The sequence below is a fragment of the Rhagoletis pomonella genome, unplaced genomic scaffold (assembly GCF_013731165.1).
Source record: "Rhagoletis pomonella isolate Grant_MI unplaced genomic scaffold, Rhpom_1.0 Rhpom_scaffold_00012, whole genome shotgun sequence".
In the NCBI taxonomy this organism is placed as follows: Eukaryota; Metazoa; Arthropoda; class Insecta; order Diptera; family Tephritidae; genus Rhagoletis; species Rhagoletis pomonella.
In genome coordinates, this window is record NW_023458566.1 from 24,823,237 (window position 1) to 24,843,168 (window position 19,932).

At 35.2% G+C, this 19,932-nt stretch overlaps 1 protein-coding gene across 2 annotated transcripts; it reads left to right on the forward strand.

Annotated features, from left to right (window-relative positions):
- Nucleotides 1-312: 312 nt before the first annotated feature.
- LOC118748185 lies at nt 313-16,965 on the forward strand. 2 transcript variants are annotated; one of them, XM_036482559.1, is made up of 4 exons: nt 313-547; nt 10,956-11,032; nt 15,151-15,803; nt 16,001-16,965. In XM_036482559.1, the coding sequence occupies exons 1-4, from the start codon at nt 539-541 to the stop codon at nt 16,507-16,509; spliced, it is 1,248 nt and encodes a 415-aa protein (XP_036338452.1). In that variant the 5' UTR covers nt 313-538; the 3' UTR covers nt 16,510-16,965. The 2 variants fall into 2 exon arrangements, with proteins under 2 accessions (XP_036338452.1, XP_036338453.1); XM_036482560.1 differs by lacking the exons at nt 15,151-15,803; nt 16,001-16,965 and adding an exon at nt 13,773-14,916.
- Nucleotides 16,966-19,932: the final 2,967 nt, after the last annotated feature.

Below are 19,932 nucleotides of genomic sequence, written 5' to 3' on the forward strand. Positions count from 1 at the left end.
GCCGATGCAGAACATATAAAAAAAAAATAAAAATTATAACAAATATGCATATTAAATATACCGCAAGTCACTTTCTCTTAATTTCACCCTTTCTCTTTTCCACCATTGCGGACTCTTTCGTTTCAAAGAATTAAAAATGCCGAAAGTAAGTAATAAAAAATAAAGCACAAAATGTCAACATTAAGGCTACAGCATTCATACTACGTACGTAGCTCAGAGTGGGCTAGTTTTGTGTGCCGTGACTTCGGGACTTCATTTGTCTATCTATGCATTGTAAGAGACAACCAGCAGCTGGCCAGAGAAATGATATAAACTCGCCCTGATGGTCGCGCATAAGCGCAGTTCAAGTTAAGACGCGACCGAAGTTGGTTGTAGATCTTTTTTGTTTTTTGTTTTCCCCTTCACTGGTGTATTCCATGTAAATTATTATTTTAAGTGACAAAGTGACATTCGGCATAAATTCATCTCATCAAGTGATAAAATAAGTGGCAACAAATATCGAAAGAAAGAATTTTGACAACTATATATATATGTAAATATGGAGATTGTAAGTTTCGATAGTTTTTCTTTATTCTTTGGGTGTAAATATTTACGATGAATATAAAAAATAAGAAATAATTTTTTTTTGGCTGTAACCCAATTCTTTGGCTTTCATAAAAGCCGACTACTTCAACGAGTGCAAGGTTATGTTTTACAAGTACCTGTGTACCTGTGTGTCTGTGTTGATTGTGCAGCATTTGTGTGTTTGTTTAGCATTTAAATTAAAACAACAGACAAGCATGCCAGCGACCTGCCAGCGTCTAAATGCTGGGCAAGTGTTCGCTAAATCATTCTAATTGGCTTTCACTTGTCATAAATAAGTACAAACTGGCAATTAAGTTCTGGTTTTTTTGTGGGAATGATACAGATACATTTATGTATATACATACTTGGTTTAAGGCAAATAATTTTTACAGAAAGACTTTAAGAGTTACACTAAGTTTTACTTAATTTTCGAAAAAAAATTCGTAAATTACTTAAATTCGTATGTATGTATGTATGTACACAGGTTTCACGTATCTCGGAAGGAAGTTGATGCAGATGATGTACTCTTGGTTTTCAAAGCCATATGCACATACATACATAAGTATGTAGTTATTAACTGCGAAAAGCTGAACCGCTTGTTTAAGGGCGCCTTGACTCTTCGAAACGGAGTGTGTTAATATCATTTAGGAATTAAGTATTTGCCTTAAAGCTCGTGTGCTCGTGATCTTGAAGAAATGTTTTTAGCTTTTAACTAGGTACTTCAAGGATACATCATCTGTTCGCAAAGAGCAGAGCAAAGAAGCGGGAATTTGTGGGCGAATTAACTCTTGATGATTGAGATATGAGATATCGACGCATATTCATGGTCGGGAAAAATTATGCTCTATCTGAGTTAGCTTGGCTTTAATATAATATGTATATAGATCATGCCTTTCATAGTTATATCGTTATTAGGGTTGCCAGATTTTTTATGCACGAAATCAGTACGTTAGACTTTTTCTTGCTAAAAAAAAAAAAATCAGTACTTTTCAGTACACTTTTATATACAGCAAAATTATGAATGTAAGTAACAGATAATGCTTTAAAATGCCAGAGTACTTGTTTTTAACAATATTTTGGTTTAAAATGAGTTCTACAAATTTCATTTTAAAATTACTTTTAATTTGAAGTTCACTTTAAAAAATTTTAATCAGAAGCCGGTTTCTCTCTTTGCGTCAGGATGCAAACTTTATACTTAAGATCCTCTCAGTTGTTTCGTTTGAGTGTCGTATTGCAAAAAAAATAAAATCAATAAAATTACATATTTTTTCGAACTGTGGAAAAGTACCATTATCTAAGGACTGCATCTATATTTCCTCATATCTTAAATTAATTTTTTCACCTTCGCAAAAGCTGTGAAAGACTTAGAATTCGCCTAAAAGGGTATCTAACTCTATGTCTTGTATTACAATGTCAGTAAATTTTGAAAAAAAAACAATTGTAAATTATAGGCAAAAGCCATTGGAATATTATAATTTGCTGTTATTAAACTGAAAGATATTTTCGAGATAACTAACAACACTCGACAAAAAACGTCAACCTCCTTTTTAAATAATTTAAGCTCCATCGTATTATCGCAACTGGTACGTTACGACCTGGCGATGTGCCCATAAAACGATTGATCTTTTTGTTGTATTATTTTCTTGGACATATCAAATATTATTTGAAACATGTCAACTGTAATAACCTTAAGAAAATCCCAAAGTATTTTGTTTGAATTGAAAATTCAGTACAAATCAGTACAAATTTTGAAAAATCAGGACATTAGCGTTCTGATTGAAAAAATGAATGAAATCAGTACAAGAGTTGAAAAATCAGTACTGCATTGATAAAATCAGTACGTCTGGCAACCGTAATCGTTATTATATACAGTCATGTATAAAATATTAAGACTACAAAAAGATTCTTAACTTTTGACTAAAAGCCAATTTCTTCAGTCAGCCATTAACAGTAATTTTAGTTAAATTCATCTGCTATAAAGTTTTGGTATTAAGCGATTTTCCTTTCATTTTGGATTGAGAGAAGTCTGCAGTCATTAAATGAAACCAATTTTGATTTTAATAATTAATAATAATATTTAATTTATTTAATAATTAATATTTTTTTATAAATGTCTAGCTCATTATACATCTAACACCGAGCGATAGTAAATTTTAAACACAAATATCAATATATTCGCGAAACCCAGGGCCAAATATAGTAAAATTGCGTTTTTAGTTTTTCACTCTGACGTCAGTAAATCAAAAATGATTTAAAAAATTCAGAGAAATGTGCTTAGAGAAGAAATATGGGTATCAAAGAGGAAATCCTGTAGAATTAAAACAGATTCAAGCTTTTGGTGCAGAAGGGCTGGTAGATATTGAAAATGTCCTTTTAAAATGTTGCCTTGAGATTTCCCAATATTTGTTTTTGAAAAATTATATGTTAAGGAAACTCGATAACATCCTCGAATTTCGCCCATCTAACTTTATCAGCTTAAAAAATTACCTATTCATCCTTGTGAATCCAACAAATTTAATTTTTTTTTTAATTTTAAAGAAATTAATTAAGAAAAATTGCATTTGGTACTCATTTTTTATTCTACATTGCATTGGATTTTTTAAATAATTTGAAATAACAAGGTCCTTTAAAATAAATCCTGACCTCAGAGAGAAAAAATAAAAACGCAACTTTAAATAAAATTGTATTTATTATTTATTCTATGGAAGGGAGAGCTTTTCAAACAATATAGAACAATTTTTTCGATTTAAGTTCTTGAAAAGTGATGAATATCTAAATCCCGGGACTAATGCCGGGATCTCGAGATTGTGCTAATGACATCCCGGGATCGGAAAAAGTGGAAAAATTAACATCCCTACTACATACCCATTGTTTTATGTTTCTTATTCTGTAAATAATCTTGTGCAAGCCTAAAAAATGGTTACGATTGAAGATTAAAATAAAAAAATTTTGTTTTTGAAATTTCTCGTTTGAGGTAGATAATATATTTTATATGAAATTGTGCTTTTTTGAGCACTTCACAGATGCTTTTTCGTAATTGCAAAAAAAAAACCCGAAAACATCTCAGCGCACTCGGCTACAACCACAAAACGTAAATATTGAGCGGTCGAAAGCTAACATTTTCGATGCAAAAAAATGTCCAATTCTAACCGGTCAAATTTTAACCGGGGAGGTTCGGAAAATAGGCCGTCTTATTGCAGAAGGGTATTTAATTATCTGAGTACATATCGGTGTGAAGTACATATATAATTACAAACTAATTATTGCAGCATTAGAAATTAGTGCATTGAAAAATAAATATATGTATCTCGGTAACCACTGATTCAATATTCAAAACAAAAAAACTTTTGAACTTTGTAGTTCTTCAGCCCCGGCTCTCCCCCGAAGAGTGAAACTTCGTAGAAATGACTCGAAAAGATCCGCCAGCTGAGCTGTGTTTCTTTCTCAAGGGCTAGGCTTTTTCTACGCGTTTGCTGCTTTCGATTAGGGATGTTGAATGAACATCGATGCATCGATAATATCAATGTTTTGCTTCGATGCATCGAAACTTTTCCACTCGATGTATAAATCGATGTTTTTTGTCAACTGACATCTCTAATACATCGAACCGCCTGAAATTCAAAGAAAGCGCGATGCGGTTTTATAGATCACATAATTTTGTGTAATAAAGTGTATACTGCATACCCAAAAATGTTCTGAAGACTCACATTAAAAAATTCAAAATATTGATACGAATTTGTTGAATTTTTCTAAATTTTGTATAATTTGGGTAAATTATGAACAATATTTTTATAAAAAATAATAAAAAATGTGACACGTTATTAATAAAATAATCAAGACTTGAATACTTGGTTGAATCACCATAATATTTAAGTATATATGTACATCAAAATAAAAGTTTGTTAAATTGTTTGAAATTGTTTTTTTTTTTAATTATCGATGTATGTTTCGATGCATCGATGCGAGGAAAAACGTCGATGTATTTTTGCCACTGACACCCCTACTTTCAATTTACGAAACTTATCCTTTCCAACCGAACACAGCCTATTGGATTGTAATTCATTAAATATAGAGAGGCGCACTGTCTGCCTCTGGAACTCGCCCTTTCAAACCGCCTGCCCAGCACGATATCCACCCTGTGGGGAAAATCTCTAGTTATGAACTGGGGCGCTTCTAGTACATTTAGACCCAGTACTGGTTCGCGATAAATCTCTTTTGCATGCAAGCAACTGGCGAATTTAACATGGCGATGTCCTAGGAAGTGTCAATTGCCCCCCGCTGCATCGCTTTTTCGATAGTTCTGAACTAGTCCTAAATTCTATAGTTCCGAACCAGTTCTAAAATCGACAGACGAAAGAAAAAAGTATCATGATTTTTCAATCTTTTCGGTTCTTCCGTGTGCGATTTTACAATATTTTCAAAGAAACGTTTTTTCAATTTGAAATTAAATTTGTTTGAATGATTGTAAGAAATGTACGTTTACATACCCTTAGCTGTAGCTGAGTTTGCAGAGGTGCTCGCTGTTATTTCTTAGATTCCAGACGGTCCCAAGATGTTGAAATGTTACCACAAATTTTAGTTTTGTATTACCAAGCTATGAAAAAGCATCTGCGAAGCGCAGAATAGAAGCGTATTTGAACGAAAAAGCCGCCGAACACTTATCTATGTAAAGTAAACAAGACCCCCGCTGCATCCCTTATTCGATAGTTCCGAATTAGTTCTAAATTCGACAAATAAGATCTAGTTCGTTCTGCATCCCTTTTTCTATAGTTCCGAACCATTTCTAAATTCGTCACTTTAGATATGGATTTCTAGTGAAAAAACTGAAATAAATTAGTTGTTTAAAAGTACCACTTTTCTCCGATTTTGGACTGGTGGGGATTTAGTTCATATCGGACTAGTTCCTATTTGGCGATAAATGACCTAGTACGGAACTAGAAATTTGATCAACTAGTCCGCGGTTTCCCTGCAGGGCAGCGATCCTCCTGCTCGTAATCTTGTCCATTCCGATATACGTAAAAAACATAAAAATGTGTGGGCATTGCCGCAGAAATTTTAAATTTAACCGTAGTTTGTAAGATTTGAAATCTTATTGTAGGTTTCGAAAGAAAGATTAATATACAAAAAAAAAATAAAATCTGCCTTAAATTATTACCCGGGATACAGTATTTCGGATAACTTCAGCATCCCTGCTCATAATTAGTAAATTGCTGGTTATTAAAAAAAAAAAAAAAACTATTTCATAATTTGTTCCCGCGCTTCTTTTCCGCTACTCATTTCTCCGTGAAACAATCGATGAGCAATGAAACGTATTTAATAAAAAAAAGGACTTGACACTTTTTCCGCGGCTAACCTGGGGGTATGCTCTGTATTGCGTTTCCTAGAAGAATTCATGTAGGGTGCTGGCCGAAGTACAAAAACAAAAACTTACATTCATTTTGTTTTTGCTTTCGGCACATAAAAGTCAAAATTTCAGCTTTCAACACTTTCACTTTTTTCTTCAAAGCAGTAATTCATTGAGTCCATTAATGATAATTTTATTTTTAAACATTAATTGATTAATAAAATAGGAGTAGTTTTAAGATTTAATGAAAGTTAAATAAAAGTATAAAGTTTTTAAATTGAAGTTCCTTATAATTATCGCGCATAGCAAAAATGGAACGACTGTTCACATTACGCAAATTGCGGTTATGATTTATACGTTTCTGAAAACGTCAAAGCGTACGACCGCAAAAAGTCATATGGCCTTAAGTAGCCACAAAATAACAATACACATGCATGCATACATACATACAGACATACATACATACTGTACTGTTTTATAAGAATTAATAATTCCGATGGCGTATCTGCTTGGCTAATTTTTATATTTATTGAATATTTAAGATTCCGTTTAATTTCAGTGAAGTTAAAAACTCAAAAAAAAAAACGCTCTCTTCTATACTTGCTAGATTTTTAATGTTGTTGTGCCATCTTTGTTAAAGGAGCTCGAAGCGATGTACTATTGAATTACATAAATATGTATCTGATTGTGCGGTTGTAACCGTTTGTGCTACGAGCTTAAGGCGCAAGCTACGTCCACGAAGACACAAACTCAGACAAAGCTTAATCGATTGACTTTTCTTTATTTGTGTTTCACTCTTCTTAGGGACGATTAATATTCTAACAAATAATCACATAGCATCCAATGATAGCCAACCCATAGCTAATGAAGCTGTGACCCATTAACAATAAAATAAAAATATTTAAATCCAGAAGCAATGCGGCATTTATGTAGTTGTTTAGTGCGAAGCTAAATTCTTTTGAAGTCGCTTTGATGGCTCGCCACATACATTGATGGTTCTAAAGCCAACTTTCTTTTATTAAGAAGATAAGCGTACAGTGCCAGAAGCGTTCGTCGTTTCACCTATGTATGCGATAAGCTCATAAATATCTGACTCGCCCACTCCAATATCGAAATGAAAATAAGATTACTTTGCTGGGCGGAATGCAAAGAGGTCGTTGACATTTTCTCGTGCTTAAGCGCTTAGAGTCTTTGTGATCTGCTGGGTTATCGTTGGTTGGTTTTTATATCCAAATATTCTCGCTGAATTAGCTCGCAGGCAAACGCTTAATTTATTTAGCTAAACAATTTCTGCAAATTTCTTGTGGACATGTCTTTTGAGTATCGGGACCACCAAACGATTTTTTGCTGCTCGTTGTTCAAAAAACTTTCATTCTATTATCCACACTCAGCCCACACCTTGAACGCCAATTCTGAGCAGCTTTCATCGTTTTTTCCTTTTGTTTATGATTTTGTCTGTAAAAAATAACTTCATAGCTAAGTAACTACGGGAAAAAATTGTGAAGTAAGTAGAATGGTAATTCTTGACCGCAATTCAACACATATTCTCGTCGTGCTGAATGCCAAATAAGCATACAGTTGACTCAATTTAAATATCTTGGAGATCTCTGACGTGTATACATATGTCTACATATTATTGTATTTATCTAAGACGACACATACCTACATACATACATACATACATACATACATATACTCCGCTTCACATTGTTTTTCTCCAAGAACTTAGCTTCCCACTGGGAAAATAGGTAAGCACCTTACGAGGTATGCCATGTTTTCTTTCAGTTTTTAGTACCAAAATTGTCATCATGGCCAATGTCATCTACTAGTAAAGCACAAAATGAACACCTCCAACGACACATTACGTTGTCAGTTGCAAAGTAACGTGCAGCCGAAGTTATCTCCAAGCGCCGAACTACTCCGAGCGACTTCTCTGCATTACACGTAACTTACTTTGTATAGCGGCTCAGAAGTATGTCTGATACCAAATGTACATTCTAAATTCCTACTTACATAAGGCGGCCATGCCTTTGTAAAAGTAAGGGACGTTCGGCAGGGAAATGGTAATGACTGCCAGGTGAAGAGTAAGTTGCTAATAAGGTATTATTACGTGCTCCTAATTCCTACTGGGTTATATCTATACCTGCAGGCATCGGAGAAATTTCGCTTTAATGTCACTTTAAAGAATTTTTGATTTTAAATTTGTAGAAGTAAATAGCTGCATAGTATAATTTCTTTTCATGATCATTTTATTGCACAACACTTAACAAATACTTAGTAGCTAGATAGTTATTTAGTATTACTTGCTTCTGGTACACCCCGCCCGCTTCACTTCCTCAGATCTGATCTTATATGTATCTGTATTTTTGGGCATCTCGGCGAAGTTTCATTTTAATCCCATATTGAAAAATGATCAGTTTCAAAGAAACACTTACTACTTTGGATTTTATTCCACGTCTATATCAAACTATACGAAAATTATGCTTATTATTTTGATTCGCTTGAATAGGCACAGTGGCTTTAACACGAGCAAAGCACAGAAGAGATTGAAACAACAAAAGCATACCATTCATTTTAATTCTACCATATAACACTTTTAGTATGGCAAAGTACATCGCTAATTCCAATGAATGGAAAAACCCGCTATCCGGAAGACAATTCTAGAGGCGCTTTGAAAAATCAAGGACATCTCGCTGCTTACCAGTTTAATCGCCGGAAAGAACAACTGCCAATCATCACATGAATTGGCTGACACGCAAACTTTGCAAAACATTCCAAACATTTTCCGTTAAAAAATTGCGACTTTGCATCGTTATCCTCGCTCCTGTAGTGCGAAGCGGTGCGTAATTTTGCTAGTATTTTCAAGAACAAGGTGCGAAAAATATGCGACAAATGTAAAAAAATGTCCTTAATGCTTGTTTTGCATGAATTATTCGTAATTTTGGAAACTGTAAATATAAGTTCAACTTCTCTGGACTACAAAACCGCAGTTCAGACCGCCAGAGAGAAGAGAGTATTCTTGATAACAGAGAGGATTCTAGCAACGTTCGTCCTTTCAAAAATTATGACAATTATTATTAAACCCCTTGTAGCCATCGAAATTAAAGTTTTCGCCAGAGAAAACTGCCATTTTCTAGTTGTCCTTTCAGGCATGCGAGTTGTACGAAATACCAGTCATGATTCTTAAAGTTGTATAGTAAAATTTATGGCCTTTTTTGATATTTTCTGAACACAACTGTATAGAGTAATTCGCAATTCCCTTGTGGTGTTATCAACACCAACGTTTTTCTTCCATTTTAGTCCACCAGCTCGACAGCAAGACAGCTGACCTCGTAAAGGAATTTTGTTATTTCCACCTAGCTTTTGTGTTCTGGCTCCGCTTTATGTTTTTTTTCCTGCGATGCTGTGAGCCGGCTTCAGCTGTCAAAAGCATTTGTATTTCCTTCAGATTTGTCACCAACAGATCGCCTGCAAAGTCCTGGAGCCGTGAATCCCTCCATTTATGCATTTTATGCAGTTGAAAGTGCGCCTGCCTCGTCCATTCTTGCTCTGTTATAGTTCTAATTATCCTTTAAATTCTTAGAGAGGTTATAAGTGAAATTTAAATAACTTTACTATACACATAAGGAGGCTTGTGCTTATTCAAGTGAATCAATCAAAACGATAAGCATAATTTTCGTGTAGTTTGATAAAAAGTGGAAAAAAATCCAAAGCAATAGAGCCGTTTTATTAATTTTCACCACTTTTCTTCGAAATTATCCACTCTTCAAAATGACATCGAAAATAAACTTCTCTAATGCTGACAAGTCCAAATATAAGCTTGGATCTTGAGGAAAATATGTGTTCCTGTTCTAGTGAAGCGGGGTGTATCTCCTCACTTAAAATGTATGGAAGAAAACAGTTAGAAAGACTGTTTCAGAAGCCTTTTAATTAATTTAAAGGCTCCTTGCTTCTTTCCACTTTTAGTTCCCCAAGGAAATGAAATCAAAAAAATTTATGAAAATTGTGACAGTAATAATGAATAAATAGGTTGGATTTGGAAAACTAAATTTTCTAGTAGTCTACAAAACTCTATAGCCTATGGGAACTTAATTTGAAATTGGAATTAGCTAAATACATATGTATGTATATTTCGGAGTCATTGCCTACAGATCCTTGATAAGCGACATCGCGAACCTCGAAGTACAACTCGGTCGAAGCTTAAATTCACGTAATAATAAAATCCTCCTTTTTGAAGGGAGTCAAATTAAATATTCAAGTGAAGCGGAGTGTATATATGTACATATGTATGTTCACACATGTGTGTGTGTTAAGGATATGGTAAGCGTATTTTTGCTTCCATTAGTACTAATACTTATGCATGTATATTAGAGTGGTCCAAAATAATAAAGTCGGAATTTTAATGCCGCCACCCCCTAGGATTGTTCCGAACCGAAAATAAATATACCCCTATTTTTTTATTTTGAAATAAAAAATATTTAGGGAGTGCTCACAGCGCTCAAAGTTTTCCATGTATTTTGTATGGGGGAAAAAAGAAATTTACTTAAAAATGGTATAAAACTCTTGAAAATCAATATTTTTCAATCGTAAAACTGCGGTTCTCTTCAGAAGACTTAAAATATTAATATCCAATTGTTTAATTAACCATTTTTTATGATTAGAGATTTTTTATTGGTCCCCCATTGCATTTTCTACGGGCTTTGGAGGACTTATAAAATATAGTTACCATGAAAAAATTGTTAAAGGAGCAATTGGGTATTATTACCGGGAACCTCCTAAAGATAAACAAAGTTTTCCCATCAAAAAATATTGATTTTCCAGAATTCTACACTATTTCTACGAAACGTTGTTTTTTCCCCACATAAAATACATTGAAAACTTTGAGCGCTTTGAGCACTCCCTATATTTTTTTTGGTATAGAACAATCCTAGGGACCACTTTAATGTATATATATGTAGGTACATATGTAGATTACATAAAATATGTAAAATTTTTCACATAGAAGAGGAAAAGCACTAATTAACTAAAAAGTTTGTTTTCTTTTCAGCTCATATTTTCGACGATTATTGCCGTATTTTGTGCAGCGCAAGCGTTGCCGGTCGAGGTCAGCGATGTAGGTGTCGAGTAAGTACAGCTAGCCAATTATAGAGATTGAACTATCGCAGCTACCCTGAAAGTACTTCAAATAGTGTGATGCCTAAATATTTCTGTGCTTACCTCGAATTGTTTTGATCCTTATTATTTTATATATAACATTTCATGAGTCTTCTTCACATAGCAAATATATTTACATATTTCAACGCATTTGCTTTGAATCGCTATTTTGAAACTGTCATATGGCCATTACTACATACATGCATACATACATACATACATACATACATACATATGTGTGACTGCATCTCGTTTAAGAATGAAAAATCATCATTTCTCACCCACTACAATGTGACTAAACTAATACCATCACAGCCGATTCATGTGTGCATATTCGACAATAATTAAACGATACTTCGTACAAATTAACTCTTATCAAAGGGCATTTGTTTTTACACCAACCAACAAACCATTGTTAGAATTATTCTCAGCTTCTTAGTTTTTATAAGTTCCCACCCATTGCTTGCAATTTTCGTTCGCAGAATCGCAAAACAAAGACTGGTGAAATTCCCTGATGAAGATTCGACGTCCCGTACGGATCCCACCAGTAATAGTTCCGACACAGAAGTGGCCAAGTTTGATGAGGCTCAACGCATCCTGCAAGAAATAGAGAAGATTAACCACGCATTGGGTTATGTTCGGAAACAGCCTGAACAGTCCAAGCTTCCACCTATTCTGGACTCAAGCCAGTATCTGTTTCCCAAACCGGCAATGCAACCCTTCCATCAGCAAAATCATCAAACATCTGGCATGAATGGCGGGACAATACTAATTCCATCTATAAGATCCGTTCCGCTGCACAGTCAATACATTACTCCCTATACAAATTCTAAATCCATTGCCTTTGATGAAGCTCCGCCCAAGCATCACCACGCCAAAACGATTGAAACCAAATACAATACACACATTTCCCACCCGAACCAGGCAGCCCAACCAACACTGCCAGAAATCGACAAACAAGTTAAATTGCGTACACATTTCCTAATACCGGTACGTCTCTACAGACTCAGTAAAGATGAGTATATTCATATGAACGCACCTGAAGAATATCGTATGAAGGGATATAAAATTGTCGGTGATATTGGCGATTTCTATGGCAAAGCTATTCAAAAGAACAAGTCATCGACAGATTCAAAATCTAAATACCCAGCTAAAAGCCATCTATTTTTTTTACCGAGCGCGGTAGCGTCGAACGAAGACTCGCAAAGCTCTGAAATAAAATTAAAAGCAAAGGAGGAATCATCCGAAAATAGTTCGAGGGAGGAAAAGGTGATTGGCATTCAAAGGCCTTATAAAATACAAACGACAGCAACAAGTAGCAGCAACGGCGGAGGTTCAACTGCGAATGTTACAACGCAAATTATTCGAAAACGCATTATACCTAAACCGCTGAGGGACAAGGAACCTAGCGTCAGTGAAATGATGGAGCAACAGACTCCTTTTGGTGGCAATTCGCCAGCGGCCACCAATCAAAACACCAACACCCACACCAATAGTAAACCGATAGTGAACAATAGCCCAAATCAAAACTCGAATATTTACAATGTGCCAAATATTGGCACCTTAAATATCCCCAACCTTGCTAACGTCGTTCGACCAGTTGACCTAAAGAATTCTACCGCTGGCAATGCGATAAAAAATGCCTTCCAAAATATATTCAAATTCCCATTTCGCCAGGAGAACAAACCAGATGCGAGTGCGGCAACACACGAGTCAAACCAATTTTTGCAAATGCCACCCAAGCCTTTTCTAACAACACAGGCCTATCAGCCAGCACAACCGTTATATGAGGTTATCGGAGCACAACAACCGCCGCAGAAAGGGAGTGATTATCATTGGAGTGACGAATCGAGTAACAGTGCTTCAGAGGATGAAGAGGACAGTTCCGCCGAGCATGAGGAGAAACAAATATTTGGCAACCGACACAATGCAGAGCAAACTACACAAATGGAAGCCATCAAGCAGGGCGGGATTATCATTCAACGCTTGAAGGTGCGAAAGGGTGGAATCGCAATTGCGGGTCCTGGCGGTGTGGCGACCGCCGGTAGTGGTGGCACCGCTATTGTTGGCCCCGGTGGCTTTGCGCTTACACATCCACGAAGTCTGACCATTGCGGGACCGGGGGCAAAGGTGATCGCCATTCCATCTAGCGTGGATTTGAAAGATGCTCTCGAAAGAACCAACCTCAACGACCAGAGTATTCCGCGTGAAGGAAAGATTGTTGCCATTGGTCCGACGGTTTATTATTCACCGGCGACGGGTGAAGCTGATTACGTCTTATGAACAAAAATGCTGAGAATAAATTATTGTTGTAATTAATTAAAAGCGTTAGATCTAGTGCGTATTTCATAATTAGTTGTATAAAAACGCAAATTATACATTAAATTTAATTTATTTAAAAGTTATATAGCATTTCATTACATTTGGGCATGCATATTAGTTAGACAACACTGAGCACTAAATTTTCATGATTAACATCACACCACTTATCTATTATTATTAATGCCTTCTACCATCTTTCGCACGCTACATACAAATCATTCATTGCCTCAGGTAGTGTTGCCATATATTGTTATTGTAAATATTTTTGACAAGGACTCATGCTTCATTCTCTTCGTACTCTCTTCCTTTTTTACATTTGTGAAACTTTATTTTCCTTCGTCCATCCATCGCCATTGGCTTCCTACCATTCACATAAACTACATACCAGCATCCTTTGGAAAACTGCAAACATTCAAACGTGGCCGGAGACGATTCGTCCAAATCCTCTTGTCATACGAACATCACCATTAACCCCCATCGCCTTAGCTGTGGCACCAACTGCGTATTTCAAACTTGATAACGTAGTTCATCAAATTCCAAATTTTGAAACGAAGGACGTTTTTCAAAGAAATAGATATCTGCAGATTAATGAACCAATGTACATTGAAAATTTAGCTTTACCCTCCATTTCGTTGCCACTTTTAAGCGCAGAAGGGACCGGAAAACTCCTTCACAAAGCAAGAGGTCAAGATTACGAAGAAATCACAGAAAAAATATCGAGTAAACCAAAGTCAATCGAAATATCAGCGCCCAGAGTCGCGAAAGGAATCCAAAAGCAATTTGTAATGAACACCCACCCATTCACAGGTAGGGCGGATTTCAAAAGCGATATGCGTTTTTTAAAAGCCGTGCAGAAAATAAACCCGGAATTCGTGATTGAAGAGATAATTTTTGTCCCTGGCCAACACATAGATTCGGCGATATCGGCGCAAAAGTACAAAAAGCCTCTTAAATTATCAACAGTTTCACAGGCGCCTGCTGAGTTGGTATCAAAAAGCACAGCTTCACCGAAAAAACAATCGAATCTGCGCAAAGCAAAACCTTCATTATCGGTGCCGATATCAACAAACGGTGAAGTAATAAAAGTGGAAGCTCACGGGCGCACAGCCACTTCGGGCACAATACCGGAAATACCGTTCGGTACTTACTTTCTTCCATACCAAGCACACACCGAAAAAGATATCACAAAGACTTCAACATTAATACTGGAACCGCATTCAAAAGCTGTGGTAGGAAATGGTGGCACGGCTGTATCTACACCTATTTCGAAGGCCTTCCTAAAACGGGGAGTTCCCACCAACGTTTACTTCAGTCCCGAGTCTGTGGCAATAGCCGGAGTTGGTGGCAAAGCGCATGCTCAGGCCGATTTGGAGCTCGATTTGGTGGACTCGGACTCGCGGAAATAAAGTAAAACTCTGCTGTTGTACATATGTACATACATACATACATATGTAAATGTGTTAAGTATTTATAAGCTTCTATTTGTTAAGATCATTATGATGTAAATAATTGTAAATATAGAACATACATACCTACATAAATATGTAATAGAAATTTGTAATTATTTAGTGCTCAATTTCTGCATTTGTATTATAAAGCCATCTAGTTACCTACCCACCTATGTTGAAGTCCTTGCGTAAGAACATTTTCTATGTATGTGTTTATATGCTGAAAGCTTTCTATTTTGGCTTTGTAGTTTGAAATTGTTTTGAGTGGTGTTTTTGATAATTATTTTATGAATCCATCCTATCAAAAATAATTAATAGCCAGCGCTCAAAAGGTCCCATAGTTTTCGAGGCAAGCTCATTCCCTTATTATGGTGGTATGCGTGGCCAAATCTTGCAAGTGGTTAGAACCAAAGATGGAAACGACAATACGTTTATCATAGCTCCAGCTGTCCCTCAGGTCAGCGTACTACCAGTTTTAACAAAGAAAGCCATGTCCACAGGTAATAATGGTCAAACTCAGGACATAGCTTCTCCGACCACCGCTTTCGAAAAGGATTTTAACCGAATACAAATAGCTGCGGCCCGTTTGGTCGCTATACAAGAGACTGCAAAACGTAAGGGATCTTTCAGCAATGAAGATAATCGGATCTACGCCGAAAGTTTACTGGAATTGGGGCATGCGGCACAGAACCTGGCCAATTTGCAGCAAAGTGGCCAGATTAAAGATTTCAGTTTACTCCTTCAACCCGACTTTCAATTGCCGCCCAAACAACCACTCCAACCAACCGAGACGGTATCTGGCAACGAAAGCACGGCGGGCGAACAGAAAGTCGAAGAAGTAACTGAACAACAGTTCAATGAAGAGGAGTTCCTGCCCCCAAACACCGAGGATCCGTATGAAGACGTCAGTGATACAGTAGCTGTAACAGCGCCGAAGAAGGATGCTTCTGTTGCTGAAGCTAAACCCGTGGGTACGTTCATAAACATACATACAAACATATATATTTAAATACATGGAGTAAGTGCAAGCCAAAATCTAAATAATTAAAACCAAATCTGATTCACTGCGCCATTTTGTTTTGCACTTCCTCGTACCTGAATGATTTATGGAGAACTTACTGAAACTACATCTGTACATATATATATATTTTTTACTCAATATTTGTAGGCCTGTCGATTGCCGGAGAAGGAGGTGTAGCGTCATCCAAGCCGAACGCTGTGGCACTGTCTGGACGTAACGGTTTGGCTGTGGCTGCTCCAAAAGCCACCGCTATCGCAGGTGTGTCGGCAGAAGAGGCAGCTGCGTTCAGTGTAGCTGTGCCCAATAGAAATAACTTGGTTATTAAAAACGTGAATCGCCTACCTCAGCGCCCGATATATGATGACTACAGTGAAGACTACGGTGACGTTTCGTCTGTCCGCTCAGCATTTACCCGTGATTCGATCGATGCACGTGACTCACCACCACCTTCTGTGATTAGTAAAAAAAATAGGAACGGGGGTTCATTGGTCGGAAGTACCGCTGGCGGCATCGCCGACGCATTTGTCGATAAATGGAAAACAATGGTGGCAGAGGAGTACGCTGCGTCAGCGCGCAGCGCTCAACTGAAAACGAAGGATTCATTCAATAGATTAGATAAGTTTTCAAAAAATTCCCCAAATAAAAAAGTGTTATAAATTTACGCATGTATGCACTCGAATATACTGTCCAACATCGTTCGGTCTGTTTAATGTTAATTGAAGAATAGAAACTAACCTTAAATGTATTATTTATTTTATCTAAGAGTCCTAAATGAAAAAAGGCCTCGATTTTCGTTCGAAACTTGAGAAAGGTTTGTAAAAGAGAATTCCTGGATAAAACCATTAAAAATTTTGTCTCGAAGTAGGGGACAGGACGCATAAAATGTATTTAATTTTCAACATTTTACAGATATGGGCGTTTCAATAATCAAACTTTGACTACCCGTACAAAGCTCTCTGGGCTAAAAGGAATTTGATTAGCATATCCACTGAATCATTACCGTTATTTGACTAAAAATGCAAACTTATTTATAAAACATGTAAATTTAAGAGTCTACATGCAGTGCGACATGAAAACACCGCATAAAATAAAATGTCAAGAACAGCTAAACATTAAATACTACATATATAGATAAGTAAATAAATTCTCATAGAGTCTCATTTATGTTCGTATAAATGCTGAATATTTTCGGCAAAAATGAAGGTAAGTTAGATTTAAGCATTTTTATTTTTAGTTAACACCTCCTTTGTTTAGGCATTGAATTCGCTGCTTAAATTTACGCAATTTGTATAAACGACTTCCCACATAACTTTTGACACAGGGATTACATCTCTACTATCTAAGCCAATTACCCAGTCGGACCTTGAAGAATATGGTTCCCCAAGAATGCCTTTTAGGGTACTGTTTTTTTTTTCACGAGAAATTCGAAGCTCATTTCAGCTCTGTAGGAAAAATTGGAAAAAATCTTCATTAAAAAATAAGTACATTCTTTTTTCACTTCTATGGAAGGCTAAAAATCACTTCACTGCTTTAGTCAGTATTTCGTAATGCTTTGACGGAAAATAAATACGAACGAGAATAAAAGCTCTACAAAGCTTTGCAAACCAACAACAACCACCTCATGCGAAATTGCTCTTCATTCTTGCTGTGTTTCGCGCCTGTTTTGGGGAGACTCACTTCTGACTGGAAAAAAAGAACCGCGCTAGAAGTACATTTTAGAAGCAACCAAGTCCGACCGGGTACTCGTAGTAACTGATATTCAATAGTATGCGGTTTTTATGTTTGAGTGGAATAAAACAAATATGTATATTAATTCAATGTTCTTACGAGTTGTTTTTGGTGTAACTTCAATCAATGGAGTACCAGAAACAATTACAATAAAAAATAAATCAAGTATTTGAACAATTTTAGCCTTAAAACGTTTATTTCGGCGAAAAAGTACCGAAATTACTAATTTTTTCATTGCCATTTGAAAAAATCATAATTTTTTTTTTTTTTTTTTAAATAACTTTGGCAAGTTTTAAAATATAATGTTTATATCAATGGCAATGAACATTGGCAACAAACAAAACATATCTGTGAAGTTTCAAGAGTGTGCCACCAAATTCTAAAAAAAATATGCAATATATCTGTCGCAGCTATTTTTAAAATTCAATTTTTTCAATACCTCGAAATTCATTCTAAAATTGTTATATACATACGGTGACCATTTGTACCGATTTTGGCGGACGGTACCGATTTTGAGAATATTGTCCTGCTGAATATTTTTTAAAAGTCAATCTGATCAAAAAGTTTAAAATTTTTATCAACATATGTAAAAATTCATCGAATTTTCGTAAATGTTCTACAAAGTTTGAAATTTTGAATTACAAGGTTTTTTTAGATAGTAAGCCATATTTTCGTAAAAGAATAATAAACATTTTTCAAACGAAGAAAAAGATCCAAAACTTGCCAAAAAGACGTTTCCCTATTTACATTCACGCCACCGTATATATCTATTATGTGTTTACACTTTAGCGATCATATTTCAAGCTTTTTTCTCTTTGTTTTGTCTAAAATAAAATTGTATTAAAAGATATAATGTCTTTTTATTCTAAAAACAAAATTGTAAATTCGGAATCGATTTCCATGCACTGAAGAAAGTAATATATATGTTCATAAGGAATAATATGTGAAAATCTTCCACGCCAATATTTAATTACTTTTAAATTTTGTGACTTCTAAGCAGAAAGGGAAAATAATTATGATTTTTTTAATTTTAACCAAAAAAAAACCAATAAATTTTTGTTATTTAGCTTTTATTTTTTCGATCAAAAATAATGATTCTCTCTTATTTCATTTTTTTGCTCAAAGATAATAATTATTATTGAGTTTTATTTTTTTCAATTAAGAATAATGATTATTCAGAAAACTCAAAAGCGATTTCCGACATATCCTTTTCAGAAGTAGCGACACTTTTACAACAGGAATAAGTCCCAACATTTTCACGTCAAAATTTCAGTAGGTTGCGTCGGTATGGGCTATTAAATTTTATAAATAATCATTATTTTTAAGTGGAAAAATTAAACTCAATAACAACTATTATCTCTGAGCGAAAAAGTAAAAACCATAAAGGAATCATTATTTGTGATCGAAATTAGTATAAATTAAATAATAATTATTTCCGTTGAGCGAAAAAAGAAAACTCAATAATAATGATTAATTTTAAGCGAAAAAAATAAAAATCGCATAATTATGATTAATTTCTGATTTAAATTATTTTACTCATAATAAGGCATCCAATCCCGGACCATTTTGTGAATCGCGGGATTTCGGGATTTTAAATTGTTAATCCCGGGATCCCGGGATATTTGGGGATATAATTGCCATTAATTAAAATATGCTAACAAACTAGTTTTGCAGCCTTTCTTTAGTGCGAATACTAGAAATAAAAATTAATTTGTGTTTTTAAGAAAAGAAATATAAATATCTTTATTTTAAATCAGTTTAAAAAGCTAATAACAAACTGAATAAACTAAAAACTAAAAAATTGTAATTCATTCATATTGCAGTCGAAGTCATTTTAACAGTTGAACTTTTTTAAGTTGATTTGCATAGTAAAGACCAGTAAATTTGGGATTTAAAATTACACCATCCTAATCCTTGTTTAATTCTCTATAAAAAATATGTTCCAAAAATTTTTAAAATATATTTTTTTTTTATGACGAGGTGGTTTATTTTGTGAGAGTCAACAATGAAGTCTCTACGATGAACAGAACCCGAGATATAACAATTTGAAGAAGTACATGATTATTTAGTCAGAATCACGAAAAAATCCAAAATTTTACAGATCATATGTACATATGTATATCCCAAGAAAAAAGGAAAAATATGAAGCCAATCGAAATTGTGAAACCAAATTTGGTCTCCGGTATGAAAACGAATGCTCCATATGTATGTTATATATATTATAACACAGGGGGATCCCGAATCCCGGTATTAGATGCCTTAACTCATAATGATTACTGTCCCTGCTTTTGAGTTAAGGCGTGAGTAAACGTGGAAGCTTACTGCGTGTGGTGGCTACGGGGCGAATACGT